At 41.9% G+C, this 14,356-nt stretch overlaps 1 protein-coding gene across 3 annotated transcripts in view; it reads right to left on the reverse strand.

The window, feature by feature from the left end:
• Positions 1–14,356, reverse strand: part of LOC128734860 (ribosomal protein S6 kinase beta-2) — a 91,868-nt gene that overhangs the window by 14,015 nt on the left and 63,497 nt on the right. For all 3 annotated transcript variants that reach the window (XM_053829241.1, XM_053829239.1, XM_053829240.1), the window contains 7 exons: positions 2,311–2,478; positions 1,164–1,295; positions 954–1,087; positions 698–889; positions 539–629; positions 210–458; positions 32–139 (listed from right to left, as the gene is read on the reverse strand). In XM_053829241.1, coding sequence (XP_053685216.1) covers positions 32–139; positions 210–458; positions 539–629; positions 698–889; positions 954–1,087; positions 1,164–1,295; positions 2,311–2,478 — 1,074 coding nt within the window. The remainder of the gene's footprint in view (positions 1–31; positions 140–209; positions 459–538; positions 630–697; positions 890–953; positions 1,088–1,163; positions 1,296–2,310; positions 2,479–14,356) is intronic.

The raw sequence follows: 14,356 nt of genomic DNA on the forward strand, positions 1-14,356 counted from the left end.
GAGCGGTTTGATTTCAACAACTGGTACGAACCTGGAAGATTAGGTTGGCACTTTCGCTTAATGTTGAATCATCGGGCGAATCAACCGGAATCTGTTTGGTGAATTTGGTGTCGAATTGTGAAACATCATCCTCACTTCGCTGAAATGATTTTTTAAAAATGTTGATTAGACTTTTTGTGGTCTGTAGACCAGTATAAAGTGTTGCCTACCAGAACAGGCTTGATGGGTGGTTCGATTCGTCTGTTAAGCACATCATCCCAGTTGACATTTTTGAAGAACGGATGAGCTTGCACTGCCTGTCCGTCTGAGGGACCACTGCCGAGCCGTTGGGACACTTGGCGTTTCATGAGCCGCCGGATAAGATCGCGGGAGTCGTTTGCAAGGTACGCAGGAATGTTGAGCTTCCCTTTCAGGATCGCATCGATGGTGTTCTTGCGGTTGTCTGCGGTGAATGGTGGCTGGAGGAGGAAAAATTGAACATACGTTGTCAAGTATTGTTTTAAGGGACGTGAGGTGTAACTCGTGTCAAAGTACTAACCATTCCGGTTAACATATCGAACATTAAAGCACCCAGTGACCACCAGTCAACGGCTTTTCCGTGACCGCTTCGGGTGAGGATTTCAGGTGCCCTGAAAGGGTGCAAAAAAGAGATGCATAAATTTAATTTCACCTAGTATATAAGTACCTAGATACTCACATGTACTCAATAGTACCGCAGAACGTGTGCGTCACAATACCCTCCTGAATGTGTTCTTTGCAAAGGCCAAAGTCAGTCAACTTGACGTGTCCCTGTGCGTCCAGTAGCACATTTTCCGGCTTCAGGTCCCGGTAGATGATACCAAGATTGTGCAAATGTGTTAGGGCCATGATGATTTCACACAGGTAAAAGCTAGATGCGGAGAAGTACAACAATTAAAGCCAAATTTCGAAACGCATTTTTTCCTTCAACGTACATGGCGGTGTCCTCCAGGAAAATTCCTTCACGTTCTAAATGCATAAACAGCTCCCCTCCACTCAGATACTCTAGGATTAAATACAACTTTCCACCGGTCTGAAAGGCGTACACTAATTCAACTATAAATGGATGCTGAAATGGTAGAAGAAAAAAAAGAAGATCGTAATAAGTGTTTGATTCCAGGAATGAAAAACTGTGCAAAACTCACCCGCACGGCTTCCAGTATGTTTCGCTCTGCACGTGTGTGAGCTGTGTCTTTTTGATTTCTAACTATTGAGGCCTTTTTCAGCACCTTCATTGCAAAGTAAGAGTTAGCATCGGCACCGGTTGTTTTCCTCACCTGGAACGGGTAAATGTCACGTTATTGTACTGTTGTATCAACGCTTTTTATTTAAGTTGAACTCAAGCTGTGTTGAAAAGATGAATTGATGGGGATAAACGGAGAGTAAAATTCAATGGAGGCGCACAGTAACGGTCACATTTGCGTCTCCATGATCGAAAATTTTGCTCACAGATGCAAACCTATATTTCAAAAGCTTATCCAAACATGCAAACAAAACTATTCGAACTCAGCCAGGCTCTAGAGAATTAGCTAAGCGACCGTTTAAATGGTACATCGATTGCAATCCCAGATTGAATTATCAAGAGATGTGTAAAAACAAACAACCCGTCTTGTGATGGGTTCCACTGTCTGTTGAAGCGTACTTCTGGCTTCGGACGCCACCAACCAACAGCATATTCCAACAAGACCGGATAATTATAGCGTAGAATGCGCGCGACTACAGGCAGACGTAGTCATCGTCGCCGTCGTGCAATAATAGAATGCAGACACTTCTACAATAGTTAAGTTAGTGCCACGCGGGATAACCCACCGCGACGAGCTCGGCTTCGGCTTGTTCACAAGTTTAAGCGCGCGTGTTAGCCATAATTAGCACATTTAATATTAATCGTATTTCGAAGAAACCCCGGCGCGGTACTCGCTGATCGTCGCCGGTCGCAATTTAAGGGCAGATAGTAGGTTGTCCCTTTTTTTCTGCCTGCCGGGCAATCGACGACGTGGAACGTGATTTTAGCATGCATTGAGCACCATCAATTACGTGAGCAAGATTTTCTCGCAACTTTGAATATAACATTTCCTCATTCTTTCGATGAAACTATTCGTTGCACAATTTCTATGAGAGAATAGCTCAGTTTGAGCTTCCCTGTTTTACGAGATTCCACTCTCGACTCGAGACGTATCTACTGTCCTTGGAATATATGTATACAAACATGCAATGCAGCAGGGAGAAAGGGCAAATGATATAACCAACTACAGCTACACAGTGCCGTGGAAGGAAGCTTGACATAAAACTTACTTGGAAGACTTTTCCGTAGCCACCCTTTCCGAGCACTTTCTTTAGTTCGAAGTCCTGTGGGCCGAGCTTTATCCGGCCTTGGTTAACGATTTCTTCTGAGAGTGGGATGGTTTCTGAACCTTCTGATTCCAGGTTGCTGTTGATGTGCAGCTCCGGTTCCAGATCGACCTGCCAAGATAGAGAAGAAAGTGGAAATGGCAATTAGTTATCTGTTGAATTGAATCTACACAGCAGTGTCTGCAAACTTTCAGTGACATTGGTAAAAAGAAATCTACTAAAAACATTTTATTTGTTGTAACGATATCGAATCCACCGTCGGATCCTGGCACACGTGTAACATATGGAACAGCTGAATGCAGCGCATTCCGCCTCCATAAGCATCACGGCGATTCCCGCAGTGCAGTCAGTCTCTGAAATAATTTTATCAACGTAACGTTACATATGTGGTCTAATGGGAAAAGATTCCCACGCTAATCACATTTGCTCGAACGAACCATTCAACCGGACGAAATCGAGCTGGCTGAAAGCGTGGGCGGTTTCTCGTTTCGTCCGATGACGAAATCGCCATTCACCGCCGCCACCACAAAGCGCAACGATGACGTGTTGTGCAAGCAAAACAGAGTTCTCCGTTGTTGCAGAGCAGGAAAACAATATTGTGGGACGAAGATGTGATGCATCACAAGGCACACGCACTCATTCGGGGATAATGTTCGTAACAATTTATTTAAATGACAGAGTATAAAAGTGATTTCCTTATCAGATTCAAATTGACTCTTTTCGGTGAATTATTAATTCAATAATTCACCGAAAAGAGTCAGTTTAAATCTGATAACAAAATTGTATGGTGATCAAAAAAGACCAAAATAAATGTGATTTACGCACTATGGTAATTTAATACGACATTGGTTTTATGAAGTTACCCATACCATAGTTTCAAAGCTTATAAAGTTTAAAAAAGTATTTTTTTTTTTGAGTTTTAAAATATTTTTTAACAATACGGCTTCGAATATTGCAAAACAGTCCATTTCCTGTAGCAAACAAAATGAAACAAATGTGGCAATCAATTTGATTATACTAAAATGTTTCAAAATATAGTTTACCTACTTTCAGAAAAAAATTTAACTGAATTTTAATAAATTTTGGAACTTTTTGGTCGGGTTAGAAATTTTACGAAAGTTATCAAATAAAAAAAAATTAAAAGAAATCGAAGAAACAGCATGTGAAGTTTTGTGATGATATTTCCGTTCCATTCCACGTTTGCCCTTCGCTTTTTTCCTTCCAAGGCAATGTTGAATGGCAGGTAAGAGAATGCATCCCTTTACTTCAGTCCATCCAAAATCACGAAAGAGTCTAAGGTCTCACCTGCTATTCTGACGTATGATCGTCGCACGTCACCTGCTGTAAATGGTTCCGTCGATAAATCATGTTCTAGCATTATCTGCCAAAGCTCGCTTCGTTCGACTGAATCGTACGCCGCCTTGAAGTCCACAAAAACCGGAAAGTTTGCAAAGTAACTCCCAAAACTTGTCTAGAGTAAACACATCTGATCTGTCCTGGAGTGACCTTTACGAAAACCAGGTTGGTACTCGTCGTTGAAGGACTCCGCAAACGTTCTCAGTCTCATAACAGAATATGGAGGAGCTCATTATAGACAGAATTCGTACAGCCACTCGTTCCCCGCTTTTAGAAGTGCAACCGGATTTTAGTCCTTCCCAGTAGCTTTACCGTTTTTCAGCTTCTTAACCTCCTCCTGTGTTGGTGGCACCACAGCTTGTCCAGCGCTCACAGTTCTTATCCTGTTTCTACTGATCCCCGCGTTTTTAGTTTTCCAATCAACAAGCGCTTCCTTCAACCTGGCTGCTACCGCCTTTTGGTCAGTAAGTAGCTGTCCTCGTACTCGTGTTTTTTAAACGGTGGCCTCTTTTCTCCGTAGTTCTAGTCTCTTTCTTTGTTCTGACGTGTAGCCGAAGTGAGCATGCGACTTTTGGCCTGGTTCTTTTCATCTGTCACTCTCTGGCATGCATTCAGCATCAAACTAGTTGTTACACTGTCTTCTGCGCGTCATGTTACTTCAAAGTTCGCTTACATCTTCTTGCCTTTCTTCCTGTTGTTCTGAGGTTCGTTGATCAACCGGTGGATGTTGAAACGCAGTGTCCTCTCAGTGCGTAGTCAGAGTCGATACTAAGTCTCAGTACGCACATTGATGTGTTTCCGAATATTCAGACGTGGAGAGTAGGTGCCATTTGTAGCCACACTAAGACGGTTAGCAGCGATCGACAGATGAAGGCCCAAGGAAGAAACCCTGCCTTGCGATCTGCGCACTTGCATCGCCGAGTTATTTTCGGCGTGTTTTGGACACTCTCCACAGGTCCTCTTGAACCTGTCATAGAACTCGTCTTTAGCATCATCGGATTAACCATTTGTTGGTGTCTAAGCGTTGATTAAACTGTAGTTGAAGAATTTGCCCTTAATTTTTAGGACACATGTATGGTCATCTATGGGCCTTCTCCGGATACTTCGCTGCTTTTATCCCAGCACTACGAAACCGACCCCTTTCTACCACCACTGTAGTAGAACTGTCAGAAGTGCCTGCAATGGAGTCTGCTGTGCGACACTCCGTTTCTCTGGCACCAGAACTTCTTACATAGTAGCGATATCCACATCGAGGCAATGTAGCTTTCGAGCATGCAAGCCATCTCGTGCCGGTTTAGGAAGAGTTCGGACATTGCAGTTACCGAGTTTCCAATCGGTATCTAATCGTTTCCTTGTTCTTTGCCTTGTGAGCCAAGTCGGATAGCAGTGTGGCATGTTGCGCCATCTTGCTGAAAAATAAATCATCACCTTCAATTTCATAATTTTTTGGAAAGAAAAGGCCTTTTATTTCAAGAAAAGGGAGTTTAACATGTCAAGATAGCGCACATCATTGGACATGATCGTACAACTTTCTTCATTTTTTAAGAAGTACGCCCTGTGATATCAGTAAATTATAAATCGCACCAAAGCTTCAAATTCTTGTAAGGTAAGTGATAAACCACTTGAGGATTGGCTTACACCAATACTATTAGTTTACTTTACTTTTTCGGCGACAATCCACTTCTCGAATCCATGCCGAATTCAGCAGCCGTCTCCACATTTCTCGGTCTTGCGCTGCCGCTCTTCAGTCGCTCCTAACACCCGCTGCTCTAGCATCCACGTCAACAGCTCTCATCCAACGGGTACGGGGTCTGCTTCGACGTCGTCGGCTTCTGTCGGATTCTCTGCTAAAAAATTATTGTTTTTGTTGATCTCTCATTCGGCATCCTTGTTGTGTGGCCAGCCCATTGTAGCCTGTTGTGTTTTAGTCGCTTCACAATATCCACGTCTTTGCATACTTGGTATATTTCATGATTTATGCGTCTGCGCCACATTCCTTCGTCTAATATACTGCCAAGAATTGATCGCAGAATCTTACGCTCAAAAACGCTAAGAGGTCATTGGTCGCTCTCTTTCAACGCTCACCATTTGTGGCCGTAGAGTACCACCGGGAGAATTAGTGTCTTATAGAGCGCGAATTTTGTACCGAGTTGCAGGCCATGGGACCTCAGCTGGCTACGTAACCCGTAGAAGGCCCCGTTAGCAGCCACTATCCGCGTTTTAACTTCACGGCTCACATCGTTGTCACATGTCGCTAACATACCAAGGTAAACAAATTCGTCGACTACTTCAAAAATATCTCCATCTATCACCACCGCAGTACCAACACCCGAAGGGCTGCCACGTTCTCTACCGGCCACCATATACTTTGTTTTGGTAGAATTTTTAATAAGCCCTATCCTCGAAGCTTCCTCCTTAAGATGCTTGTACGCTTCTTCCACGCACTACGGCTAACAGCGATGATATCGCTGTCGAGATTTCGTGATGATGGTACCGCTTCTCTGCATGCCTGCCTTTCGAATAGAACCTTCCAATGCAACATTGAACAGCAAAATCGATAGTCCATCACCTTGCTTCAAACCATCTAACGTCACAAACGAGATATCTCACCCGCTATCCTGACGCTTGATTTTGAACCATCAAGGGTAGCACGTATCAACCTAAATTCTTTTTTTTTGGAAAACCATGTTCAAGCATAATCTGCCACAGCTCATTTCGTTTAAGTGAAACGTACGCCGCCTTGAAGTCTAAAAACAAATGGTAAGTCTGCAAGTTGAATTAGCCAACAAAGGTTTTCTGCAACGACCTTAGTCTGGGAAACAGGGATCTGGGATGCCGGAGAGAATTTCGTATACAGAATTGAAGAGAGTAATGCCTCGATAATTGCTGCACTCTAGTCGATGGTCCGAAACTCCACAAACTCAGTACGCAAACGATGATTAATAGGCTTTCGGTTTTGTGTTAAGACCCATCTTGTACCCATGTAGACAAAGATCCAAACGCGAAATAGAATGTCAGGATGTGGATATTTTTCAAAATTTACATACAGGGTTGGGCCCTGTTTATTTTCAAAGTTCCTAGCTCTTGTATTGAGCAAGGTAAACCGATCATGTTCGGTCTTTAATCGTTAGTTTATCGGCGTATGTCTTTGTGCATAACAAGTAAAAGAAATAAGATTGTGTTACATTTGAGGAATAATTTAATATTTTTCACAATATTAAGCTCGCAAGATGAAATATTACTACTTGCCTGCTAATTGATGTTATTATTTTTCAAGTAAGAAAATAGCTCGATTTTCGAAGGTCCTAAAACTGCACAGTTCCCCCAATGTTTGGTGCATTTCCAAATCCTTCATGGGATCAGATCATAGTGGATTGAGCTAAAATTATGTTGTCTCGCATAATTTAAATACCGTTACTAATATAGAGAGCCAGATTTTTCCTCACGACAAAAATGTGCGGCAATTAAATCGCCAGCTGCGCAATGTTGCAACGGTAAGCTTAAAAATAAATCACCCCGAATTGTTAAGTGATTTCCGTGTGTACGAGAAAAGCTAAAATTACCTCGTCGTCGCGCACCGCGCGGCGTTTTGTGGAACAAAAACAATGTCGTTTAATCGCGCGTCTCAACCGGCCGGCCCGGTCGCTGCGCTGCGCTGGCCGGGCGGCACATTGCGCATGGTTTATATAGTTGGCAGAAACGCCATCCAAACTTCTGTTTTGGCCGTGCGCCTAGAAAAGAAGAGTGCACCTCGCCGAGTCAATTTTATAATTCACATTCTCTAATAAAACAATTTTAGTGCGAACTGCCACCCACGGCGGGCGGCGTGTTATACGCGCGGATGTCTTAATAGCTTGTCGGTTTAATTCATCGTTATACCTACAGGATGGAATGAGTTTTAGGAATTCGTCGTGCTTTGTTGTTTAGATCATTTAGTCGTATTCCTGGGAAATCTTCGAAGCTGATTTTTGCTAATTTCCAAGAATTCGGTATCTTGTAAAGATTCTGCTAAAATGTAATTATGAGCTTGTTCCGTCAATCTATGATTCAAAATTCAAATTTTATGCCATCTACCACCGGAACCACGGATGACAAAGGAACGCAAAATTTTCCACTGTAGTGAATAAAAAGCGCAATCTACTTAGCAAACTTGTTTATTTGTACCTGTCTGATTCCCAGAGAGAAGCAGCAGAAAAGCCACCACACAGCTGCTGGCTGCCCAGATCTTTCTGTGCGAACAAAAAAAAAATTTGAGTCCAAATATCATCACAGCAGCGCAGCGGTGCGGGTTCATCGTATTCGAACTCACAGCTCCGTCTGTACTGACTGCCTCCACAGGTTGACGACCCGGAATGTGGTTGGTCGCGTCGCAGTGTCCTTTCAAATTTTTGGTGTTGACATTGAAGCAACGGAATGATTAGCTCGTTCGTACAGATGATGATGGCACGTTCGTGTGCTTGTCTTGTATGGATGGATGGAGGGATCGGTATGAGCCATCGCAATAACAAGAAAAAAAACGCAAAACTGGTTCATTGGCCGGTGCTCTTCACCTGGGTACCGTGTCCTCCTCAGTCTACTATCATGGGATTGGTGTTTCTGTGGTGACGGGGGTGTGTGCTGCCTAACTGATAGAGAGCGCGCTTGTATTCACGGCCATTGACATTCATCATTCGTCTTCCTGACTTGTGTGTCTTGTTTGTCAACAAAAGGGTGAAGGTTAATGTGAAATACATCCATCTTCTTCTGGCTCATACCTACTAGTGAAGGGTTTGTTTGCGTTTTGTGTGTTGTTAAATGATAGAGCTGCTGGTAGTCTCGATAATATTCAAAATAAATAAAGTTATGAATATTTCATACGGAAACTGATAGTAGCGTGAGCGTGGCGGAGAATATCCATCACTAAGGAGGTAATCTCACAACCAGCACTTATACCGCTGAGATTTCTACATAAATACGTACATACTTTGATTCGGCGAACGAACAACAATTTTTGAATTTTTGTCGAAGATAATTTCACTATTTTTGAATATGATTTTAAATTTTAGAATATTAATAGAATGGAATATATGGTATATGATCTGTATTATTTGAATTCTAACTAGGCTGAGTTGGTTATATAATTATAACTAGGCTGAGTTGGTAGTCCCTTGTGATAAAATTTTACTTTAACTTCTTACTTGAATAGCGACCAGCCTGGAAAAGTCGTCATGATCGGCCAAAGTTTTGGCAATTGACCATAACTTCCGTTTAAAGACGAATGTTGATAATCTAAATATAGGTCTGAGAACAAAATATACCCTCAAGTCACTTTTTACGTAAGGAAGATGTTCCACGTAATTTATAACAGCGTGAATTCCCAATATTGCGTAAAAAACTGCATAATAAACGACTTTAGTGTATTTTTGAAAAAAAAAAGAGATACCCATTGATTTAACACGGCTCGGCTCATAATAAATGTGTCGTAGAAAGGAGTTTTCAGATTGTTGAATACTTTTCAGATGAATTTAGGAAACCCAGAAGGAGTTTGTTTTGATTTTCTCCAGCTAGAGATTTTGCTTTTTATATCGACTATATTTATATTTATATTTATAGCTGACCTTCGTACTAGCTTCGTATTGCCACAAATTAAACTGTGTTGTACATAAATCGTAAATCTCGGATGACCTTTGTCACAATCTCGAGTTTTATAAGTTTTTGAGGAGCTCAACTTTAGATGATTCATTTTGGCAGTTACGTAACTATGAAAGCATGGGCAGTTTAGTATACAAATTTCAAATTTTTCCTCACAGTAAAGTAGAGAAACAGTACGAAAGATCATGTAAATTTTGATATCGTCAGCATAAAACAGTCTTGTGTCAAGCGGTAATAGCCGAGAAAGGTCATTTATGTACAGTAAAACAATAAAGGTCCTAAAGTGCTGCCCCGAGGAACACCTGAGCAATTTCCAAACCAATCAGGTTGAGATGATCCTAATTTCACGACTTAGCCAGACAAAATAAAAGCGGATAGCATTTAAATATTCGCCGAGATTGTCTAACATTTCTCCAAATAGCATTTCACGAAAAACCTTACGCGGAATGTACCATTTCACAGAAAATCTGTTCGTGGAAAGTACCATTTCGCAAGGGTGATGTTCTCCTTACTCGCAGTCGCTCGTTCGAACCCAACTGAAGGAAAGTAACAGAGGTCAGTAGACCTAGAAAAACAAATAAACTTAGACAGAGGTGATTTTAGCGGGTGGGCTGCAGACAGTGTTTGGTGGTCTTGTTATTGACTGTTATGTCTTGTGGAAGAGTCCAAAATTTCTCGAACACGATTAGTTTTTGAGTTACGCAAAAATTTCTGTTTTATTTGCTAAAAGTCCTTATCCCCCTACCACAAGGGTGGGGGGTCTCAAGCCATCACAAAATAAATTCATGATTCCAAAATCCTCCAAATGCCAAAGTTGGTTCCATTTGCTTGATTAGTTCTCGAGTTATGAGGAACTTTGTATTTCATTTGTATGGGAGCCCCCCCTCTTAGTGGAAAGAGGGGTTTCTAACCATCATAAGAACCTTCCGATATCATAGTCAGGAACTTGGCGACGGCGGAGGCAATCTACGCCAGACTGAAAGCGGAGTCTAGGCGAATTGGGCTAAAAATAAATGCGTCGAAAACCAAATACATGAAAGGAAGAGGCTCAAAGGAAACAAACACGCGCCTCCCACGGACGGTAACCGTTGACGGCGACGAACTAGAAGTGGTAGAGGAGTTCGTGTATTTGGGATTGCAGGTGACCGCGGACAACAACACTAGTAAGGAGATCCAGCGGCGCATCCAAGCGGGAAATCGGGCCTACTTTGCCCTTCGTAAAACGCTACGATCAGGAAGCATACGCCGTCGCACGAAGCTAACAATGTACAAAACCCTTATTAGACCGGTATAGTTCTTCATGGACCTGAAGCCGTGACGCTGCTCACGGAGGACATACACGCCCTTGCCGTGTTCGAGCGGAAAGTGCTGTGGACGATATTTGGCGGTACAAACTGAAAGCGGAGAGTGGCGGAGGCATATGAATCACGAGCTACAGGCACTGCTTGGGGAGACTCCCATCGTACATCTAGCAAAAGTTAGCAGGCTACGGTGGGCCGGATCCGTCGTATGGATGCCGGACGACAGTGCGACGAAAATAGTCCTCTTCAACAACCCCACCGGCACCAGGAACAGGGGGGCCCAACGTGCACGATGGCTCGACCAGGTCGAAAGCGATTTGCGACTTCTGAGACGACTAGGAAATTGGCGACGAGTGGCCCAAAACCGAGTTGAATAGAGACGAGTGCTTGAAACAGCACGAGCCACCCCGGCTCTATGCAGCTGAAGAAGAAGAAGAAGAAGAAGAACCTTCCCCGGCCCCAAAAACGCTTACATGAAATTTTTTACGCTGATCAGTTTAGTAGTTTTCGATTCTATAAGAAACATACGGATAGACAGAAATCCATTTTTACATATAAGATTATCACTGCGACATCGTACAGGTGTTTCTTCTGTATTCCGCACTTCGCTCTTTTTACAGTATCTCTTAGGTCTTCAACCGATCCTCTTTTTTCTACTGCATGCACACCACCGCGCATTCAAATTCACACCGTCTCTTTAGTGGTGGAATATGAACGCTATGCATAACGCCACTAGCAGCTTTCTCAGTCATGCCTCCGTTTTGAGCGGTAGAACGAATGTATTTTAAACCTTTTTAACATTTTCGTTTCGATCAAGTTGGCTTTACCGTTTGGAGCAGCGAATGACTTCAAAACAGTCAAATGACTGGCAGTCACCACGCTGACTGACCGGGTGATAAACGATTACTGTGAGCAGCCGATTTGGAGACAAAAAGAGAAACGAAAAAATACGTCATCTTATGCTTCCAATTAGTTTGCAATTTAGATTCTTCGATATGAACGAGCAGAGCGGAGAAACGACTGTTGGCTTCTTCTGAGAGGCCGCATGAATTATAAGACGGCAAAAGCGCAAGCGGCAGATTGACTGGATTCAAAAAACAGTCAAATAATCGTTCAAAAAGTGCAAGTTGAATGCGGAAAGCGTACGCATTCACACAGTCACATACAACTTGCGATCCCTTTTCAATCCCTGGTATCTCTACAGAGTGAGCGAACTGTTGCTTATCCATGCTTAAGTGTCGGTGTTTTCACCGGATTACCTACGAATGGCCGAGACACAAATGGCCGAAATAACAAATGGCATAATATATCTAATGGCCGAATCACGAACGACCGAATCACAAATAGCCGAATCACAAAAGGCTGAAACACGAATGGCCGAACGTCATATTCGGCCGAAAATAATCACGGCCTTCAGCCTGCACAAATGTTAGGTATATGCTGTCCTTACTCGCTGCGGCTCGTTCGGACTTAACTAAGGGATAATCCCTACTAGTCAGTAAACCTAGGAAAATGCATGCCCCTAAATAGTAGTGGTAGTGGCTGCCCCCCTATCAAGTGCTAAACAAAGGTGTTCTCGAGGTATGGTTTTTTGTTTAATAGTAAATAGTTGTGTTGCTTATTTTATTTTTTGTATTATTAAAGTTTATTTATTTATTTACTATTTGATGAGGCTTTCAGCCGTTGGTTGGTTCGCCCCAAGTTTTTTAAAGTTATTTGTTTACCATTTCATGTTTTTTTTTTGAATAGTTATTTAAGCATGAATAAGCCCATGCTAATTCATAATCGCTGGCTTGTCGAGGCAGGTTCGGTAACCTTCTGGATACAGGGTCCCCTGCTTAGATTTCTAAGCAAAACGCTAAGAAAGGCTTAGACCACTTGGGAATATCTGCAGTCCTTTCCTTCTTTGGGAAATTCAGGAGAGGAAAGATTTTTTCGCTTCATATTCCTTCTTCAGATAAAAAGAAAAAAGAAAATCTTACAAATAGATCGTTTCTCATCAATGACAAAATCTCGTAAAGGTTCCGTAAGATTTGGTTTGTGAGAGCGACTTTTGTGACGCTCTTATAGAAACTGCCTGATTTTATCAGGTACCTTTCAGCACCCATATTGCAGGTTTCATTCGCATGACCTAACCGTTTGTAAAAGTCAGTTCATAACTCGCGGAACAAAACACGTTAAGATAGACGAAGTATGCCTCCGCATACGTGGCCAGGCAGAGCAGATCCGGCGAAAATCACTCGAAATGAGTTTGATAAGGTAAATGCTTTAGTACCTTCGTCAAGCTATGCTCGATGGAATTGCCACCAACCTTGTATCTTCCCAGGCTGGGCATTGGAATCTTTGAATCGGCCAATTCCAAAGTCCAGCAGGTCCTTGACGGTTAAACTAGAATCATTGATCAACCCATCAATCACTGCTATCTGGCCATTTGGCGTGTATATTCACGCGGTGCTTCCGCTTAAAGAACTCGTTTGCTCGCTTTAGACTTGAGACGTAAACACGGAAAACATTAAAATTCTCGATCATGACTGAGAATTGCTTAGCCAAACTTCAAGATATTTGAATATCATTTAGAGGTCTCATTTTGAGAGAAATATAACCCACGCTTCCTCTGATCTATCAACTATGTCTTACAGGAAGGCAAGGGTGTAAAATCAAAACCCAAAAATGGGAAGTGGTCCGGTTTCGAAGGTGTATAACTTACTTAGCCTTTATAACTATACTTTGGCATCAGTCAACTTGTTATTATAGTTATATTTGCAGTTGTACGTGAGAACCGGAATGATGCAAGTAATAGAGTAAACAAGCAAGTTATTTGAATCCTTATTTTTGAAATTCTTTTAAAAAGTTGTTGGTATATTTTCTCTTTAGTATATTTTGCATGACTTTTCAATTTCTCACACGCGGATGACAAATGCACACGCAGACTGGTTATGAATCAATTTTTGTGCCTTGACCTTGGGTTGCAACACAGAAATAAGGAAACGGATAAAACAGAACACTTTTAGACGGAACGAAACAGAAATGGACAACAGCGAAATGAGGAATTTAGTTAGTTACTTTACTATTGAAATCTTTAAATTTTTCGAACGAGTTCGAAAACAGACACTGAGGTTACCTGCAAGTCGTAGGTGAAATACGTATCTATCAAGAATAAATATACATAGTAGAATTAAATTGGATAAGTTTTCTTTTTATTTAATTCTAGGTTTCGTATTCTACTAAGACGCTCCAAAAACTTCAGATTTTAAATTTTGTTTAAAGCTAATCGGGTGACAGTTTTCCTTATTGCCACTAATATTTTATTTTAAAGATTTGAATTTCTCCCAAAAGAGACATGTTTAAGCTTATGTAAATGTTGAAGTACACTAAGAAATATCAGGCTTGGTAGGCTATCTATAGCGGTGGCTAAACCCAAAAATATTAGGGCATCGTCGAGGCGGAACTTAAATAAGGTTCAAAAAACTATTGGAACAGAGAATTTTAACAGAAAACGGCGTTTTGCAACGGGGTAAAATGTGGACAGGAGCAGGAGCTAAACGAAGGGGGCCCGGTGATTCGGATTCGGTCAACCAGAAGCTCATTTGAATCCATTTTTTGTACCTTGTTTAAATTATTGTTTAAATACATTAAAAAATAAAATTCGATGAATATTAAATGGGGAAGGCAACTAGGAAAAAGCACCCAACACAGCTCTA

This window comes from Sabethes cyaneus, chromosome 2 (assembly GCF_943734655.1).
Source record: "Sabethes cyaneus chromosome 2, idSabCyanKW18_F2, whole genome shotgun sequence".
Lineage (NCBI taxonomy): Eukaryota > Metazoa > Arthropoda > Insecta > Diptera > Culicidae > Sabethes > Sabethes cyaneus.